Raw genomic sequence first — 13,994 nt, 5'->3', positions numbered from 1 at the left:
AGATATGGAAGCATGAAGAAGATTAGTATCTCTGGTATGCACAGATGGTTAGACTGTGGAGCTGTGTAGAAACATCATTACCATGAATGCTGAGGGATATGCAGAAAGGCTAAGAAAGGTGACTTTCCTACCTGGGAGATTCTGAAGGTGCAGCCACCACAGAGCTATGTTCCCTGGGTAGCACACCAGTCTGAGAGTCCTGTTTTATCAGAGAACAACTGCTGCTCACTACAGGCCAGTGGCAAAATTGCATGTAGATAGCAAATAACATCAGAAATATTAAGAGCAGTGTCAAGTGTATTGAAGAGCCACAACTCTTAATTTTTTAAAAAAGAAAGAATTATTGGGTTTATTAATTAATTAAATTAATTAACAAGCTCTCACAATTACAGCACAATGCGGGGAGTGGTTTTCTTGGTCTCAATATAAAAATCATATAAACCAAAAACATGATTTATTTCCACATGTTGTTCTACATGAATACCTATGGCCTACAACAAAAGAAGACTGCATTGTCTCTTGAAGGTTCTGACTCCAGCATCTCTTTACCGAGTAAGCAATTTCTTCTTCAAAACATGTTTGCAATCATTAGGAAAGCATACATCTGTCAGCAGAAGTTGCTATGGGCACCTGTCCAGATGAACACAGCCTCTAGATTTCAGATACTAAGTACACAAACCTTAAGAACAGCAAGTGCTCATCACCTTGAAAGACAGTCCTCTGTGAGATTTCAAAGCAGCAGGTAGACAATAGGTAGCTCATGCTGTGTACTTTTCATCCCCTTGCTTTAGAGCTTTGTGGTAGTGAGAATAATCGTGATACAGTTCCTTGAAAACTTCTCTCACTCCCACTGGTAAGGACGCATTTAAGAACTTGATATCACGCTCCACACAAAGATCTAGGATGTGATAAATCCCCTCAGTTAGATGTTTCTTTACAGCTGGATGCAAAGTCACCTAGAGGGAACACAATGACTCATTAAAACGTGTTATTAAATACACACAACACTCATAAGTAAAAGCTCTAAGGTAATACAGTAGCTTATTATCTGTCCAGCAGGTTACCTGATGTACAAAAACACAACCTGAAATTTTGTAAGACCTGCTGAAAAACTGGAAAATCTCAACACCAAAATATAGTACACTTTTATTGTTGCATGTGTTCTTGCCATTGAATTTAAATTTGCTTTTATTCCTTATTGTAAGCCACCCCGACAACTTTGTCACAGGGCAACCTAGCACGTACCTCTCCTATGATACACTTCACTAAGGCAGCTGTCATGTAGCAGTTTGCTTGGCTGACAACAGGTGGCGCTGTGAACTACAGTGGCAGCAGGCCAGGTGAGCCGCCAAGTCACAGCCAGTTGGGGCAGCTTCTCAGCAATAGGCCTGGGTGATATATCGATATATCGCCCAGGACCGGTATGAGGAGCAGGCCGTGATGTTGGTTTCACTCAGTGGTATATTGTTTTTGAAATCATCCTTCAAATTCAAGACGATATACCCAAAACATGCAGTTCATCAGTATGTAACGAATAATAGAACAAAAATTGAGAACAAGGCCGTCCTTTATAGAGAAGACAGTAGATGCAGAACAGACCATTCACTTCATTAAACCAGCTTTGCTTTACGACGTTACTAGCCCTGAAAGTGATGATGCAGATAAACAGACACGAACACACTCTTCCTCCACTGTCACCTCCTCAGGCAGGATATGCACTCATTATCTATTATCCTCTTAAGCACTTCTAAGCCTGTCAATCATCAGAACTGGCTATAAAAATCTTCCACACCTGAGCGCTGGCTGTTCCCTTCCAGCCTTCCCCCAAACTGGCACAATCTCTGCACTCAAATGTCACCCTGGAAGCATCTTCCTGCCAAGATTTCTAGCCCCAAGGGGAGATTGTGCTATTTTCTGCCACAGAGAGATTCTCTCCTTTCCTCCCTCCATGCGCCAAAAGCCCAAATTAGCTTCATGCTTCCAGACCTGTCGCACTCAGTTCCTAGAATAATGGAAATTAAACTAGAGGCTGTCATTAAAATCCAGGCTTCCCTTCTCTTCCCCAGGCAAGTAATAAACTCTTTCCTAATGAAGTGAACTTCTAATCGCTGTGACAGTTCGTGCAGCTTCAGCACTGCTGCAGAAGTGGAAGCTGCCTTCGAAGAACAAAATGACCAATGCGCATCATCCGAGATGGCCGGGGAATCATTATTACCAAGAAAAACCGTTCATCTTTATATGTACCTGTTATGCCTATCGGTGTGGTTGCTCGAGAGCGGTCAGGCAAGATCCCTCACTGGTCTTTCCAAAGGCTTTATTATTGGTGCAAAAACATTTACAATGAAGAACGCCTCTATTCCATGTCCTGCTCAATCACTAGCAGAATCTGAGAGTGGGCGGTCCTTAAACTTTCCCCAGCAGAGTAGTCTCTTGATCCCCAGCCGATGCCTCCCCTCTCTGTGCGAAAGCCTACTGCGCAAGGAAGGCTTGGGTAAAGGGGGACCTCCCTCCTCCCCGCTTTGCTGAGGCAAGGTGTCCTGGCATCGCCTTGCCTCCTCTGAGCCCTGCAGCTCTTCCCCACTAGAGGCGGGGCTTCCTTCCTCCGCTGAGGAAGTGCTGCTTCCCACGATTTTTGGGGGCTCTCTGTAATCCATCTGCCCTTCCCCCTTCCGCCTCTGAGCCGATGGCAGTTCCTTGACAGTACAGTGGTGCCTCGCAAGACGAAAAGAATCCGTTCCGCGAGTCTCTTCGTCTAGCGGTTTTTTCGTCTTGCGAAGCAAGCCCATTAGCGGATTAGCGGATTAGCGCTATTAGCGGCTATTAAATGCTTAAGGGATTAGCGGATTAGTTGCTAAAAGGCTATTAGCAGCTTAGTGCCTTAGAAAAAGGGGGTGGGGAGCGGGGGAAAAAACCCAGGAATCGCAAAACATTTTCGTCTTGCGAAGCAAGCCCATAGCAAATTCGTCCTGCGTAGCACCTCCAAAACGGAAAACCCTTTCGTCTAGCGGGTTTTCCGTCTTGCGAGGCACCACTGTACCTGTTTAATGGGGTTCCAGCAGCCAACAACTGGCCTTTTTTTTTTGCACCTGAAGTACGGCATCCTCCTGAAAAAGCTCCCCCTAAAGCTGGAAAAACTGCAGCAAGCTGCCATGCTGATGCTAAACGTTCGCAGAGCAGACTGTATTTTAAATTGCTGTCACCGCCCTTGGACTTTATGGTGAAAGGCAAGAAAGAAATCAAATAAATGATTACAATGTGCTCCATGGGGGGAGGGGCTGCCCTTAAAACTGCTTCAGGAGCTGCGGCTAGTGGTGAGGTTGCTGAGCAGGGTGACCTAAGATGAGCATGTGACGTGCTTTTTTGGGGGGGGGAACAAAACCTGCACGGGGGGCCAATTTGCTACTGTGGCAGATCTAAGGTTCTTGTGTTGATGCATGGAGCCCTAAACAACTTGGGACTTTGATATCTGAAGGAACTGCTTTTCCAACAAAGACCTGCCCGTATGGCACCCAAATTGCGGAACTGACTCCTGTCTGGAATAAAGCAAGTGCCATCTTCTTCCGATGGTTGCATTTCAGTTCACCCATGTGCTAGCAGGTTATGAATGCTGAGCCTAAGTGCTATTCAGCTTGTGTTCCATGGATTCTGATGTATATTATAATATTTTCAACAGAATTTTGTTGCATTGCTGTGGACTATCCTGGCAACATTTAATAAGAGCAGTATAGAAATATTTTAAATAAAAATAAATGGGGGAGGGGGAACTGGGGGGAAGAGCTTGCTTTCACACAAAATTCAGAATCCTCCTTCATTTCTTATTCCCTGAACTGGAAAAAAGGGTGCTCAAATTAGTATGTAATCTAGGGATGAAACACCTGGTTAATGAACTGTATGTTAAAAGGGATGGATTTTTTTTTGTAGTAGCTTGGACTACTGCAATGTGCTCTACCTTTGAAGGTGACCCAGAAACTACAACTAATCCAGAATGCAGCAGCTACACTGGTGACTGGGAGTGGCTGTCGAGACCATATAACACCGGTCCTGAAAGACCTACATTGGCTCCTGGTACGTTTCCAAGCACAATTTAAATTGTTGGTGCTGACCTTAAAAGCCCTAAACGGCCTTGGCCCAGTATACCTGAAGGAGTGTCTCCACCCCATGGCCCAGCTCCGAGGGCCTTCTGGCGGTTCCCTCCCTGCGAGAAGCGAAGTTACAGGGAACCGGCAGAGGGCCTTCTCGGTAGTGGCGCCCGCCCCGTGGAACGCCTTCCCATCAGACGTCAAGGAAATAACCATCCGACTTTTAGAAGACATCTGAAGGCAGCCCTATATAGGGAAGTTTTTAAATGTTTGATGTTTTATCATGTTTTTAATATTCTGCTGTCAGTCGCTCAGAGTGGCTGGGGAAACCCAGCTAGATAGGTGGGGTATGTATGTATGTATAAATTTTATTTTATTTTATTTTGTTAGTTAGTTAGTGAGAGGGGGTGAAGGCAGAGAAAGAAGACAACAGAGCACCTGCCAAGAAGCAGACCCAAAGAACAGCTAGTATATCAGCAACAAAGACACAGGTTCCGACCTCAGGAACAGGCTTCAGCCTTGCAGGGTCCTTCCCTGCACTGTCTGGTTTGCTGTAACCACACTTTGCCAAGGTCCTGAACCAGTCAAACTATGGTAACTGCACACCAAAGTTCACCTCCAAATGAGAATCAGAAACCCCACTTTAAACGGAGGTTTAAGAATGTAAGAAAAGGCCCTGATGGATCAGGCCAAAGGCCCATCTATCCCATCATCCTGTTCTCACAAGCCCTGAGCATAGGCCACCTCCATTAGCGGTGGTACTAGGCAGCCGTCATGGCTGGTGGCTAGTTTCCAAATTCTAATAAAAACCTACCTTAATTGCAAGCATCTCTTAAAGCTCCAGAATATTTTTGCAATCTATTTATGATGTTTGATGCACAAGGAACATATAATCATTATACTCTCCTCTTTTCCATTCTTACAAATAAATAGTAAATAGCTGATTATTACCTTCTGCAGTTCAATTACATACTGGGCCACAATGAAGGAAGATAACACTGTGAATTCTTCTGTTTTTGCAGCAATGTAAGTATACATCCGCTCCACCAAGTGGGCACACTTCAGTATAACTTCAAATTCATCTGTGATCCCTTGGAAAGCAAAGTTTAAAGTCAGAGTTTTATTTTTTAATCCTTTCGTGATTCTCCCACCCACCCCCCTGTAAAATACGGGAACAAACCAAAAATCAACCAAACACAACTGTTTCTGCAGCCTGTTATAAAATGTTAACAAAATGAGGGAAATAAGGGGCTGAATAGAAAGTATGCATATGAAAACAATGAGACTGTGTAACAGGAACTCCCTCCTGACCTGTGCAGGACAAATTTTAGTGTGCGGTGAAGGAGAATAGAAAGAAACATGACTTTGCATGTTCACGGAAGGACTTCAGCTGCGGTCCCATACACCAGAGGCAGGCAAGCTTTTTTCCAGTGGAAGGTGATTGACCAATCAGGAAAAGCCAATGAGAGACCAGAGACAAAGGTTGATGTACCATCCCTTCCCTCTATGTTGTGGTCGTTGGGATAGGCTTCTACCCCAAGGAGTGAGGTCTTACTGGCTCTTGGTGTGATCATTGCCTCCACCCACTACCGAATATCATTCACTTTTCCATAAATAAGCACTATCACACAAAGCCACTGCATGACACTGGTTAATTTAGGATGCATACTTTTAGGATGTAAGCCCTACTGAGCAAAAATGAGACATATTTTGGAATAGACATTTTCCAGTTTGTGCTGCTAAACTTCGAATCTTGCAAGATGTAGCTGGCTCCACTATGCAAAAGCGTTTTACACACAGGATAGGAATAGAAGGAGATACAAATAAAATACCAGACCTCTGTCTCCTTTCTGTTTCCCCTCGTGCATAACTGAAATAACCAGTCTATGGAAACTGTTCAAGAAAGATGGAGCTGCTTTGAGCATCACCTGCAAACCAATTAAATACAACACTGAAGCACTGGAACAAAAGGCAATCCGTGTTTTAACTTCAAAACAGATTTATTTGCTAAATTTATCTCCCACCCTTCCATCGCAGTATGATCACGGGGCGGGTGACAAGCTACTAGAAAATCAACCATAAAAATATTTAATGGGGCCTAAAACTCACAATCCAGTTTTGGATGCAATATCCCTCCATCTGCCCCTCTCAGTACACAAGCCGGTAACAAAGCTCAAGGGGTGACCTGGGACTAATCACACTCTCTTAGGTGAAGCTACCTCGTAGGTGGTTGCGAGGATAAAATGGGGACGAATGCTATGCTTGCCACTTTGATCTCCTTATGGGAAAAGGGGGGCTAGAAATGGAATTAATAAAATCATAATGACGGGAGTTGTTGCCCGGCAACTTCTAGACCTTAGGAAAAATAATAAAAACACATCAAAATCAACATACAAACTCTGCCTCCTTCGTTACCTTAGGATGACACTGCAGGATGGAAAAGAGAACCTCGTGAATTCCCAGGAAGATGTTCCCATACTCCCTTTGGTCGAGAGGGACAGTCAGAAGAATATTGAACACCAGGGTGACGTGATGCGGGTTAGAGAGAACGCCTTCTCCTTGCCTTAGGAGGGCTGCCACTGTCTCCAGTATAGGTACGGCAAGGATGGGTATGCGCTTTGGGTCTTGAGATGCCTCTTTCATTTGCATCTGAGTCAAAAAGGAAGGAAAGAAGCAGCAGCTGTAGGAAAGGATGTGTGCCCCTGTTTCTCTACCGTGTCCTTTCCTGGCAAGCTTCTGCTGCCATCAAACAATGAAGCAGAGCTTCTGGAGGCACAGGTGGTTTTCTCCAACAGGAGTAACACTGGTATGTGAATGCAGATCCATGGTTCTGTATCCAAGACACCCGAAATCTGATTTTGTAAAAGCTTATGTACGTTTATGGCAGAAGGACGTACCAAGCAATATAGGCAGAAATCGACGGCCCTTCTGTGCTACCGTTTCTTTCTAGCTCAATAGAGGTAACTCTGTTTTCTGCACATGCACACACACAAACACACACCAAACATCTCAAGGCTGCACATCACCAGCTGAGATACTACACCTCCCTAGCACTGGATGAGTGATGTTCTGAAATTCGGAGAGATGATGTTTCCCCAGAAGGCACATTTTATTGCTCCTGCAACTTCTATTTGTACCTGCATCACAGGAACCTATTGAACGACTCTGATGCGGCCAGCAATTCCCCTCCCCTCTGTACCACTTTGTAAATACTTAACTTTTTTCCATTTTTGCTTTATGTTACTGATGGCTATGCACTCCCCTGTTATGGTATCTTAGTTCTGGGGCACTTGAACCATTTGATTTTTTATTTTTTTAAGTGAAAAGGAGGAGGGTTACTATTTTCTGCTGGAATTGCAACTGCTTCATCAATTCATATAAATATATATTCATTGCATACACAATATAATTTTCCCCCTCTCCTCCCTTGACACGTATCCTACCCTGTGCCCAAATCTGCTACGCTCTTGAGGGTTAAGTGGGAGAGTTGTGTGGGGAGAGGGGGTGAAGATTCCTTTGCACAAGGAGAAATCATTGAGCTGACAGAACGTCCCCTTAGTGCTACTTTAACACACTCCAATGTCCGGAGTGGCTTCATATTCTCCCACTGTGTAACCCTAGGTCTGGAACACTCATCCATTCCCCATTTGGAGAAACAATTCCCCCTTCCCTTTATGATTCTTTGGAGGTGGAGTGCTATCACTCCCATGCAGAAGAGTAGAAATCCTAGCCATGTTGCAAAACTAAAGCTTGGAAAGGGCATGGCCCCAACAAGTCTAGCTCCTCACTTTCCATCTACTCATGTACACGTCGGGGGGGGGGGGAACCTGTTGTGCTCCAGACACTGCCGAACTCCGGCTCCCATCAGCCCCAGCCAGCTTGGCCAATGATGGGAGTTGGAGTCCGATCAACAACACCAGCTCCCCACCACACACTCCTTGGGAATAAAAGGCATGTGGGGAGTGCATTGGTGTCAGTAGCACAGATAGGCTCCGAAGAACCACAGTTCTGGCTGCAGAGATACTCACAACTAAAGCAGTGATTATCCGCGGACTGGAAAACCAGAACGCTTTCTCTTTCTCTCTGCTTAAAGGGCAGCCAAGCAGCACTTTGACTAGAGTAACAGCCGACAATGCTTCCTGCACAAAATAAAAACAAACATTGCATTTCAAACAGGAGACATGAAGGTGAAAGGGTGCAACCCCGGGAAAGTTAGGTATAATCACAGTTCCATGGAAATGAATAAAATTTAAGTCCATCAAAATAAGAGTTCAGAGTCTGCGTTATACATTTTTTTCTAGACATGTAAAATATTTTTTAATGTGTCTCTTCCTCAGACCTCCTTTTTCCATTTCCATTTCTCCCTATCTTTCTCCACACAGACACACTGGTTTTCAGGCTTTTCCTTCTGTGGCCACTGAACGCTGTCCTTACTGGGCTCTTTTAGGGCATTATTCCTTTCCCTAAATATATGTTTATTTCTGCAACCCCCACAGGTTACCCCCAACTCTGCCAATACTTTTCTTGTGCGTGTGGTTTTAGTAATGCAAGGACAAGCATTTCAAGAGTTGAGATATTAGCACGTAAACAGAGTAGAATCTGTACCAGAGGTCCAATTCCCCATTTACAGTATTTACAAATGAAAGGCTAAAGCACTTTTGGGAAAGGGCCGTAACTCAATGGGCAGAACGTACGTGTCGTCCTCAGCAGGTCCCAGCTTCAATTTCCAGCATCTCCAGAGAAAGCAAACATCAGGCAGTAGACCTGAGAAAAGATCTCAACCTGAGATCTTGGGAGAGCCAGGGCCACACAGAACAGGCAACACTGCTTAAATCAGGAATTGGCCTGCCAGATGTTTGTGAACTACAATTGCTATCATCCCCAATACCAAGGGAAGTTAGAGGAGAGCAACAATATCTGTAAGACCAGAGGTTGTTCCTCATCCTGAGATTAAATAGTTTGATTCTGTAGAAGCCAGCCAAGATGCCCAAACATGTCAGTTTCAATGCTACACATTCTGATACCTCCTTTCCACATAAGAGTAGTAAAAAAAAGTGCTTGCTGTCATATGGTTGCTATGTAATGGACAACGAACAGTTGTGATGCATATGAGAAGTTTAAAAGAGAAGTAAATAATTTCCCCCTACTTCATGATTTTGTTTCCAAATATTGCGAACATCTAATCCCTCAAGCACCACCCTCAACATGGCACAAAAGTCGTCAGGGGTACAATTCTCCACCAGCTGGGCCATCAGTTCTGTCAGCTGCACTTCCAGATCTCGAATCACTTGGACGGTGACTCCGGGACCTGCAATAATGAAAGACAACACTACCATCCAAACTCCAGGCCTGCTGGAGGCTGCTGGGTTCTCAATCATTTTAAGAACAATTCACAAGATGGGTTTGCATGAATCATAACGCTTTTCTGAACTTCTGCTGAAGTTCTTGGCATCCATCTGTCTCGAGAGACAATGGAGTGCCTCTCTGAGGGTGAAATGAAACTGCTGGAGAATCACTGTGCCTGCTGTGGCTGTAGAGACCCATAACTGCTGCCTCCCACATTATTTTTGCTGCATTACCAGCACCAAAATGATCTCTCTGGGACGCAAGCCTGGGCAGTGTATATGGAGGTCCTGGGCTGCTCAGATGGCAAGACTCCCCTCAGCCTCACTGATATGGTCCAAAGGAAAGTAGAACAATACATTTGGCACCAGCTTGGTTGCAGGAACTGCTGGAAGGAGGAGTACAAGGCACCATCCAACCGTCTTAGGGACTCCACTCTTTATTTGTGTAGGGTTTACTCCTTAGGCTTCTCTTTGTATCTTTCATCACACACAAGCTTCCATCAAAGAGAATAAGTGCTTCTTATGTGGGTAGGATCCCTATTCCTTTCAAAAGCCTGAGGCTAAGGAGACTGGGTGGCCTGGGCTTCTCCTGACACATGACCTTGATTCTGAACTCCTTGATTTTCCTTACCTAGTACAACAAAGAGATGGGATCTTGCAGAGTGAAGTGGCTCTAAGACAATGCACGACAGCAAGTAAGGCTATGCTATTAAGCAGCAGCTATCATCCAGATAGGGAGCCTGTGGCTCTTTGATGCTGCTGGACTACAATTCCCATCATTACTGACTGTAGACCACAGTGGCTGGAGCTGAGGGGAGTTGTAGTCCATCTACTTTTGGAAGGCTCAAGGTTTCCCATCCCCAAGCTGGATGTCTGTACCAACACTGTAATTCACAGACTCCCTTAAGGCTTCCATGTGTAACAAAGCTTTGAGAGAGTAGGAGGGATAACCAGTTGTTACCTGCAAGTAGTTTCCCGATGGAGTGAAATGCAGCAATGGAAGTTGCTTGTGCAGGATACAGTTCGGGCATGGAACAGAAGGCAGTTAGGAACTGCAGCACGGAGCGAAGGAACTGGACGTTGCCACCAGCCAAGTCAAGTTCTCTCAAGAGCTGAATGTAGAAACGTTGGTACAACTCGCGGTGAGACAGCTGCTGGCCTTTGCTCGGCTGTGCGGGGCTTTGTTGCGCGTTCTCCCCCGTCGCCGACTGCGCAAGAAAGGAATCTGCTTTCAGAAGGGTCGTAATGCACGGCAGGAACACCAAAGGCAACGGCTGGCCTTTTGTGTGATTTCTAAGGCAGAGCTGGATGGTTGCTCCCGTCTGCAGCACTGCCTGTTCCAGCAAAACAGGCAGCGTTCCTGAAGCCTGATGGCTCCCCTGCTGCTGGAGGTGCTGGAGGTGCAAAGTCAGAACTTGACACTGTGCTGTTACTGCCACCAAGAGGAGCTGGTCAGCAGCAGGACTCCAACTCTCAGCATGTTCACTGCTGGCTGCACACGGCTTGCAAGTGGCTAGGAACGCCATGAACTTTTCCAGGTTCAGCTTCACACTTTGCCGCCTCTCGAGAGTGAACTGAAGGTAGTGCTCCAAAAAGACCTGGATCCCACACAGAAATTCATCCCACGGAGCAGCTGTTGAAACGCCGGCCGAAGTCTTGCACGCTGCAAATGCAGAGGAGAGGGCGGCTTCGAGAACATCGCTGGCATGCAGGACCTTGAAGGACGAATTTGCGTTCCTGCCCGTCTGCAGGCAGGCCAGGAGACGGTAGCAGGTTGTCCTGAACTTCAGAGACAAGGCCTCGCTGCAAGCAACGCTTGCCTTGGTGTTGGCAGCCAAAGATAACAGCAAAAGGAAGCACCGCGTGTGGCCCAGAGGAAAGAGGCTGTCCAGATTCAATGCCGAAATTATATCCAGCAAACCCAAAAGCCTATTGAGGTGCTCTTCTTCCAAGGTCACATAATCCCTCCCCTTTGCTGATGATAGTATAACCTGAGAAGCTTTCTCCATTGCTGTCCAGCACATGGAAGGTTCGCTGCTAGGCCCTGTGCTGGCACCGCGACCAGAAGGGTCAAACTCACACCATGGCACATCTTCTGCAGACAGTTGTTGAAGAGACTGGTTGGCAACGATGCTCGCACAGTGCTGGACTATGTGGCTCAGGAAAGAGGAGTGTATTGCCCGCAGTTCTGGAAGAAGAGGACTATGCAGCAAATCTGTAGACACCTTTCCAACGGTGATTAAGGAGCTGCCGTCACCATCAGGGGCTGCCTGTGTCTGGTTCGCCAACAGTGTTTTCAGGAGCACACCTGCAACGTACCATGTATCACTCATGGATAGATAGGGGGCCAGGATGGGAAGGTTGGAGACTATGAGGTGCCAATGAGCGGTAGGGTAAGTGAGGCTAGTTATTGCGCCTGCATTGCCATCCCAGGGCTCTGACTCTTCTCCGTTCGTGCAACATCTTCCAGACTGAAGGATGAAAGCTCCAGCACACTGCAAAGCCTGGTGGGATGCCTCTGTCTGAGAGCTGGATTGCATCAGCATCATCTTCATTTTCTGAAGCACCAGCCATTCTGTACAGTATCTGCTCCCTGAGCAGGAACAGCTTAAGAGCTTTGTGATCTTCTCCCAGCGCTGCGTATCCAAACCAGGGAGGACAGCCGAGAAGTCCCAGTTGCTTACGGTGGAATCAGTAAGAGCCAAGGTTGTTTTGCCTGCCGGGGAGGCATACTTTGGGCAATTTAAACTGAAAAGGGTATTGACCGCTACCCAAGTGCAAGCAAAGAGGAGAGCAGAGCCACCGACTTTCTCTACCCAAAGCTCCAGCTCCGTTTCTTCTGCCTGGCAATCTGTCAGCAGGTCAAACAAAGCTCCGATCACCTCCCTCTGCATCGTCTCCATCAGATTCTGAGTCCGGCGCACAACAGGCAACGGGGTGGAATCATCTAAGCTCCTCATATGGAACAGAACAGAGTGCAGCAATGAGCTCATGGACTGGAGCTTCGAGGCCACGTCAGAGTCTCCTCTGACATCAGGTATAAGGAAAGTCTGGCACTTCTCCAGTATGAGCGCCACAATGTCCAGGATCTGATTGGGTGGCAGATCGAGGAGGCACTCGCAGAGCTTGGCCCGGATGCCTGCAGGAAGAACCGGGAGCCTCAGCTCCTCTGCAGCAGGACGGCAGATGACGGACAAAACCTCTTCAAAGAGCTTTTGGAACTGGCGCAGCTTGGCGTAAGTGTGGAAGAGAGTCGCGACAAGTGTCTCCTGAGCCTTTTTTGTACGCAGCTCAGAGACCTCTGCATCAATCCAAGCAGAGGCCACCAAGTCGTCCAAATCAGGCTCCACAATCAAATGATTTAAGGAGATCAAGGCCTTGAGACACCTGAACCAGGCAGGGATGGCAGGCTGGGAATGACTCACCAGAATCTGTGCCAGCTGGCGGTAAAAGTGAAACTGCACTTCCTTGTGTCGAATCCTATCTGCGGCAACGTTATAGATGCCGTTGCTCAGCACCGAGTTCAAAAGCTGCTCCATGGCCAGGAGCTCCGAGGTCCATTCTGACGGAGAAAACTGGCTGTTCCAAAGGTCCTCTTGCAGGTTTGAAATCCTTAGACAGCGATAAAGCCTGGTGAGCATGTGGAAGCAGACAAGGTGGTTTTCAGCCTTATTGTAGGATTCTAGGAACAGCTTAAAGAGCAGAGGCACCGAGTTTGCTACCACTTTCCCATGAAGAGCTGGAGGACAAAAGCTAGCATCTTCTAATCTAGTCTGGATTGTGCTGGCCGGCAGCAGGAGATGTTTCAAACCCCCTTTTCTTACGGCGTGAGGCTCCTTCTCTGGCAGCAACTCTTCACTGTAAGACGGCAAGAGTTCTGGCCGGAAAATACCAGCCACCAGCAGGGCTTCTATGCTGTTCCGGATCTCCTTGCTCTGATGCTGACGCAGATGGCCGTCTTCCGCCTGTGTCCATGCCCCACTAGTGAGCAAATGCCTCAGGAGCAGGCACGGCTGAAGCAGCTGCTTAGTCACTTGCCCAAATACACGGTTCGCATTGGCCTGCTGCCTCTGAATCAGGAGGTACTGCTGGAAGGTCAGCTGGAGGACTTCAAGCAACTGGGGTGACACAGCCTCTTCGGATGACAACTGCCAACATGCCAGACAAGACAACTTGCTCAGAAGGTCCACCAGGAGCTCAAATTTTGCAGTGTAAACTATCGAGAGAGGGGGCACAGACAGGATGCCACTACAGCAACTTAGCACAGTGCCAACGTCCTTCAAGGTTTTTTGGGCATAAGAGGTGGAAAGCTTTTCATTCATGACCTGGAGCATAAACAAGAAGCAAAGACAATTCACGGTCAATCTTCTACATGGAAATGATACTCTAATGGTCAATAGCTAGGGGAGCTGAAGGTCAGAAGCTCTCCACCAAGTGTCTTCTTACATGACGTTTGGTTAGAGTTACAGATATTTACTGCAGCTTATGTATCATGTAATAAATCACCTATTATTATTCTTTGCCCCCCCCTCTCTCTGCCATCAGAATTGTTGTCCCTTCCAACAAAAAT

At 46.7% G+C, this 13,994-nt stretch overlaps 1 protein-coding gene across 3 annotated transcripts in view; it reads right to left on the bottom strand.

Moving 5' to 3' along the window:
- Positions 1-321: 321 nt before the first annotated feature.
- URB2 (URB2 ribosome biogenesis homolog) overlaps positions 322-13,994 on the bottom strand; it is a 17,477-nt gene continuing 3,804 nt past the window's right edge. For all 3 annotated transcript variants that reach the window (XM_083433877.1, XM_083433876.1, XM_083433878.1), the window contains exons 4-10: positions 10,386-13,749; positions 9,227-9,387; positions 8,108-8,218; positions 6,495-6,728; positions 5,917-6,007; positions 5,031-5,170; positions 322-956 (exon numbers count right to left, since the gene is read on the bottom strand). In XM_083433877.1, the coding sequence (XP_083290003.1) occupies positions 759-956; positions 5,031-5,170; positions 5,917-6,007; positions 6,495-6,728; positions 8,108-8,218; positions 9,227-9,387; positions 10,386-13,749 (4,299 nt within the window). In that variant the 3' untranslated portion in view covers positions 322-758. The remainder of the gene's footprint in view (positions 957-5,030; positions 5,171-5,916; positions 6,008-6,494; positions 6,729-8,107; positions 8,219-9,226; positions 9,388-10,385; positions 13,750-13,994) is intronic.

Source organism: Podarcis tiliguerta, assembly GCF_965153285.1.
Source record: "Podarcis tiliguerta genome assembly, chromosome: 3".
NCBI classification, from domain to species: Eukaryota; Metazoa; Chordata; class Lepidosauria; order Squamata; family Lacertidae; genus Podarcis; species Podarcis tiliguerta.
This window is presented reverse-complemented; position numbering and strand designations above follow the sequence as displayed.